Consider the following 6,000-nt stretch of genomic DNA (forward strand, 5'->3'; position numbering starts at 1 on the left):
TCAGACACTGTGCTGGACCTGTAATAAAATAAGAAATAAAAGCTCACTCTCTCTCTGTCAGAGCCAGCTCCCCAGAAGGGCTACCTCACCCACCATCATAGCCACCAGGAACTATTTCCTTCCTTCCTTTAAACCCTGAAGGTTTACAGGTTTGTCCCCACTAGTCTTTGTGCTACCTGAAAGATGGGGGCGTAACTTAGACATTTTTGTATTCTCAGAGCCTTAGCGGGGTGTCTAGCACATAACCGGTGTTCAATAAAATTTGGCAGGCGAGTAGGTCATGTATAAACCTGTACCATACCTGATTTTTTGGTATGCTGCTCCTCAACAAATTTTTTCTGTTCCTTCTGAAAATCTCCTATAATTGTCTGTTAAAAAATACATACAGTTATATTACTTTTAAAAGCTTATTATTAGATAAGAATTACGTTCAAGACTTGTGAAGTCTATTTGAGATATTTTATTCATTTTCTTCAAAGACACTAAAAAAGTGATACTTCTTCCCTTCCCCAATAAGAGGCGATCTTTGACATTTCCGAGCTCTAAGTTTTCAGCTGCCTTTATGACAGATGATCTTTTCAAATGCAAAAATAAAATGAGTTAAAAACTGAATTTTTGTTTTATTCCATAAAACAATAAAAGACAGGTCAAATCTCATTCTAACAAATAGTACACACAACGAAAATATCTAAATAACAAACTATCTAAAGTTTAACTGATGACCTCCTTAGTTCAAATAGTTACCAACATAAATGAAATTCCCTAGGCCTGTACCCCACCACTGCAAACAATGAACAAACTCACCCCTTAGTGTCTTAAAAGGGTTGTTCCTATTGCTCTAGGACTTTTAAAACTTACCCAAATGATAGGAAGGCATAAATGTATTCTGAAATGGTTATAGTTGAAAATTAAACTCACAATATGAAAAGCTTAGTATTACCCAAAAGTATCAATGTATTTTAGAATATATTAAAACAAAAACAAAGGTTATTTAAATCAGGTAACTTATAGCTACTTTTTAGACAAAAAAGAGAGGAAAAAACCCCAAGAATGTGATACTTATCAGAATATGATACCCTACTTGGGTTAATAAAGTTCGTAAGAAGAAGGGACGATTACATTAGCTGCTAATGAATTTCATAAACTTCTATTTCCAAAAGATATTTAAATGTACCTTATCAATGATGTCATCTATCTTTCCTTCTTCTACTGATTTCTTTATTGTTTGTGCTGTTTCAGCAACTGATTCAGTTATCTTTTTTGTAGCAGCAGTTGCAAAGTTAAATAGATAGTCTGCAAAGAATAAAAAAGAGTCTATGCTCCATTCCAGTACAGTGGTTATTGTATTTGTGATTTCTCCCTTAATAAGTGCTTGTAAGACTCTTAAACCGTAGGGCATGTTCCTTGTTAATGAGGACTTGAAACAATGAGCGAGAAGCACTGACAGTACTCCACTTTCTCAGTGGATAGGCCATCCATACTGGGCCTTTAATTCATTGCTTTCAAAGACTGCTGGCATAGTCCCCAGTTCACCCCAGTAGCTGTTTCAAACTTATCTTGCCCTTCTCCAGTCTCTAGTTCTAACTTATCTCAGCAAGTTATCTCCCCGCCTACTTTACAATAAGATCAAGGCTACTTTTTACTTTCTTTCCTTCCTAGACCCTAAGTATCCCATCTTTATTTTCTCCTTCCCTCTTGATCAAAAAAGAAGGAAAAAAGCCCCTCCTCTCCTAGATTAACTCATCCCATGATAAATCTGGGGGATTTTTTAATAAATAGAAATCTTGGCAAGCCCTAATATAAATCTCTTCACTAATAATAAGCACATATATAGAAAGAAATTCAAACTGGAACATATGAACTTCACAAGACAAAACGAAAACACAAAATTAACTTTTCTAAAGACCTGAAAAGACATTTGTATCAAGGTTCTTTTTGCACTATGATATGAAGGTGTATTTCTAGACAAACATCATTTCAAAGTCCACATTCTACAGAATCTGGGCTGCAGGAAGCGACCTGAGGCAGGTGGTAGTGGGGGATGCTCCGGGCAACTGGCCTTCAAATCTCATCCCACAGAAAATGCTCCGTAAGTTAGGGCAGACTTGCCTCTGCTACTTGCCCGTGCTGAGGGGGCAGGTGGGCTGACTCACAACACTCAGGCAGGGAGAAGACCCCGCTAAGAACGGCCCAGGGAGCCTGGCACCCCTGATTAAATGGGTGGTGCCACAGAAAATCAGGAGATTCGTACTGCTACCTGGGAGCCGAAGTACTATCTCCTGATCCGAAGGACCATCTCTACCACTTACCACCTCCTTTAGCATTACACAGTCTCCTTTCTCCCACTGCGCCTGAGGGCGTTCATCTGTTCCTGGTATCAACACCCACTGTGACTATCTCAGGAAGCTCCTTGTCTCTGGGCTCATTCCTGCCATCCTCCTCCTCCTATTCTACACTCATAGGACCACAAGAAATTCTCGAGTATCTCCAAGGAGGCCCCAAATATGTTATTCCTTGGTTTGAAACACTTTTATCAGCCCTTCCTTTTCCTGGCTAACTCTACGCATGCTGTGAGCCTCTGCTTACACATCACTTCTCAAGAAATGGTCCCCGGCTCCTTGGCCAGTGTAGGTGTCCCCAAGAGGTGTTCCCTCACCACCTGTGGTGCCAGATCAACAACATCTATGACACTCTATCCATTACCTGGTGAATGTGTCCTCTCAGCTGGACTGAAGACCCATCCTAAGCCCCACTGGGGCAGGGCCCAAGGCTGTCTGATTCACCAGTGTATCCCCAGAGAGTGACCAGTAAGTACTCGCTAAATGCATGAATGGGGAGTGACATAAACGCTGAGCTTTAGGGAGATCCCTGATTTCCCTTTGGTTGTGACTAGCCTATTTACCCAGAGTGGTATGATAAAATGGGTAGACAGCCACACTACTTCCTAAAAATATTCTCTGCAGATAGATAAATCCAAACTTCTAAAAGAGCAAGGTTCCCTGTAAGATTTTCTCAGGAATACCTTTTGAATTAGATTCGTCTTTTTTTCTTGGCCACACCACATGGCTTATGGGATCTTAGTTCCCCAACCAGGGATCGAACCCAGGCCCCCTGCAGTGGAAGTGCTGAGTCCTAACCACTGGACAGCCAGGGAAGTCCTGAGAAAGCACAGTTCTCGCCCTCAAGGGATGTCCATTTCTCAACAAACAAACCAACGAAAAAGGATTCAAAGACAACAAGAGGAGCTAGATTATTCATTAAACTGAGGCACCCCAGACGGGAGGGATGTCTCCCAAGAGTAATTAGAAATTCTGAAGTCAGAGGAGTGGGTGATGGGAGAGCAGGACAAGAGGTTTTCAGGTAGGATGCTCAAAAAGACCAGAAGTCTGCTATTGTGCAGAAGAGGTCGGCTGACACCAAGTTAAAGACAGTTTTTATGAAGTGGTTAGAAAAACTGAGACACAGATAAGAGTTAACAGGAAGTAACAGGAGTACAATGTCCACTTCAGAGACTTAGGCACAAGGAGAGAGGGTCTGAACTGAAGTGGCAACCAAAGAAAAGCAAGTCTAAGTAAAACGTGAGTAGACGCAGCAACTTTATGGAAGGAGGGGGCAGACCGCTAACCCTTTACCTTCATTTTCATCATGCCACAACCATCCCAGGAAGAGTGGGTATAAGTAGTCCGGTTTACAGATAGGGAAGCCAAGGCACACAGAGGATAAATGATTTGTCCATGAAGGTGGGGCAGACCTGGCTGACTGCCTAGCCAAGAGCCTATCCGCTTCCTCCTACCTAAAGAAACCCCAATTTTGGTGGGCGCTCAGCAAACCTGGGGGTGGTCCTGGCGACCCCTGACACAAACAACAAAGGTCCTTTCTGTTTAAGCCTGTTTGTTGGACTTACTGTAATTTGCAAATGACATCACAATAAAGACAATAAGTAGTATAGGGAATTCAAACACGGGCTACCTGCCTCTAAATGTCAAGCTGGTGCCCCAGTCCCACACTGCCCCACGTCAGATGAGCAAGTGACAAGGGCCTGCAGAACTGAATGGATGGTAAAGGTAAAGGAAAGTGGAAAGGTGCTCAAAAGGTCAGAGAAAGAGTAAATTTATCAGAGTAAATAGAGGAAGGTAGAGTTTAAGGCTTGCTTCTAGAATAGGAAAATAATACAGAGACAGTGGTTTTTAAGGCAGCTTTAGAAAATTAATATTCTTATGAAAAGGCTGGTTAATTTTTCAAAAATACTATATACTTCACACAATTTTAGAATCTTCGTGTTGGAAGGGACTTTAGCACTTACCTTATTCAGCCTCCTATCCAAGTAGCCCACTTCTAGGGATGGGGAGCACATGAATTCGAAGGGCAGACAATTATTACTGTTATCCATCTCTAATTAGAAAATCCTTTTCACATCCCTTGTCATTTCTACCTCTCAGACTTAGATCTGTCCTCTTAAGTAACATAAAATGACTTCTTTTCTACCAAAAAACCTTTAAAAGTTGAGCGATGCCCCTAGTTTCTTCTTCTTGAAGCTAAAATCCCCTCTTCTTTTTTTTTTTTTTTTTTTTTCTTTTCAGAAAGCCTCTGGAAAGACCTTTCCAACGTGCAACCTGCTGAGGAAGATGTGAGAACACATTAATCACGGATTTCTTCAAAAGGAACTTGGGGCTGAACTGCTCAAACTCAACAGGTCCACCCTTCTGCTCAGCGGGAGCCACAAGACTATCACAAAATGCTGGCAGATAACCTAGACGTGGATCCAGCTGAAAACTAAGCTTAGGATAAGCATAAATTAGAATTTTCTGATTCTTGGAGATGAGCTGCAGCCATGGCTGGCTTTACTTCTGAAGGATGAAACTGATAGCAGTTAAAATGTGTTAGTAAATATATTGTTTATTCTTGTTTTCCAAAGTTTTATCCCAAATCTCAATTTTTTTCCCTCACTGTTTTAAATTAAATCCATTTTCATTTTAAATCATCAAAGGAGAGAACTGTCTTACAGAAGTAATACACAGTTCATGTAGTACTTATCAACCTTAGAAGTTAAACACATTGCTCTTTTGCTTTTATTTCATCACTTCTTATACTGTCAGTTAGTTTGACATCATTGGAGAGAAGTTGAAATTTAGTTATGAGCTGCCCAACAAACTTTTCTGAAAGTTTTCTCTTTCTCACTCCCGGACCGGGGCACGAACCCGCGTCCCCTGCATCGGCAGGCGGACTCTCAACCACTGCGCCACCAGGGAAGCCCCCCTGTTCTTTTTAGTATTGTTCACAAGCCGTGGGACCCAAGCTCTTGACCATCTGCACGCCCTCCTCATGGTAAACCTGGGTTTCTCATCAGAACCAAACTGGGTATTTTACTTCTATATCAAAGCAGACATATATTTTCCTACATACACAACTAACTTTTGGAGTCCTTAGTTGTAAACTAAGCAAGTGAGGCATCTAGAACTTGAAATGCACTTTTCCTATAGAAAAAGAGGATGGTCTAATTAACACAGTTCTACTGAAAACACTAATAGCATTTTTCAAAGGAGAAGGAAGAGGAGGTGGCCCTTCCTCCATTCCTGGGCACGGACTGGCCTTAGGGACAGTTTTGAAAAAGCCAAAGCTTATCTTTGGCCATCCTCCCACTTATTTAAGCTGTGCGAATGAGTCAGATACTACACTCTCAGAGCTATGGGTTTGTTTTAGAGAAAGAGTATAGATAAGAGTATAGATAACTGGACTTTAACAAAAACCAACTAACCAATCTGCGCTGAATAAGAAGTTACTCTGGGGTATGAGGCCTTGGGAGGTAGGGAGCTCTTCAGTGACTTTCCTAATAAACTGCCCTCCTTCTGTGATTACAGCAAGTCCTAAGTTCATCAGGAGGGAGAGCCAAGGATAAGAAGGTTTCATTTGGGGTTAGGAAGTAGAATATAGGCCTGGGTGTCCGCCACTCCTAACTGGTGCCTAATTTATAAAGCTGCCTAAATGTAGAAATAGGTCAGG

General features: G+C 41.3%; 1 protein-coding gene across 3 annotated transcripts in view; it reads right to left on the minus strand.

The window, feature by feature from the left end:
- Window positions 1–6,000, minus strand: part of SYAP1 (synapse associated protein 1) — a 32,320-nt gene that overhangs the window by 23,548 nt on the left and 2,772 nt on the right. Inside the window, exons 2-3 of one of the 3 annotated variants that reach the window (XM_024740301.1) lie at window positions 1,175–1,293; window positions 302–368 (exon numbers count right to left, since the gene is read on the minus strand). The exons of 1 other annotated variant lie outside the window; for it this stretch is intronic. In XM_024740301.1, coding sequence (XP_024596069.1) covers window positions 302–368; window positions 1,175–1,293 — 186 coding nt within the window. The remainder of the gene's footprint in view (window positions 1–301; window positions 369–1,174; window positions 1,294–6,000) is intronic. One more of the 3 variants, XM_024740303.1, reaches the window with a different exon arrangement.

The sequence above is a fragment of the Neophocaena asiaeorientalis genome, unplaced genomic scaffold, assembly GCF_003031525.2.
Source record: "Neophocaena asiaeorientalis asiaeorientalis breed wild unplaced genomic scaffold, Neophocaena_asiaeorientalis_V1.1 scaffold657, whole genome shotgun sequence".
Lineage (NCBI taxonomy): Eukaryota > Metazoa > Chordata > Mammalia > Artiodactyla > Phocoenidae > Neophocaena > Neophocaena asiaeorientalis.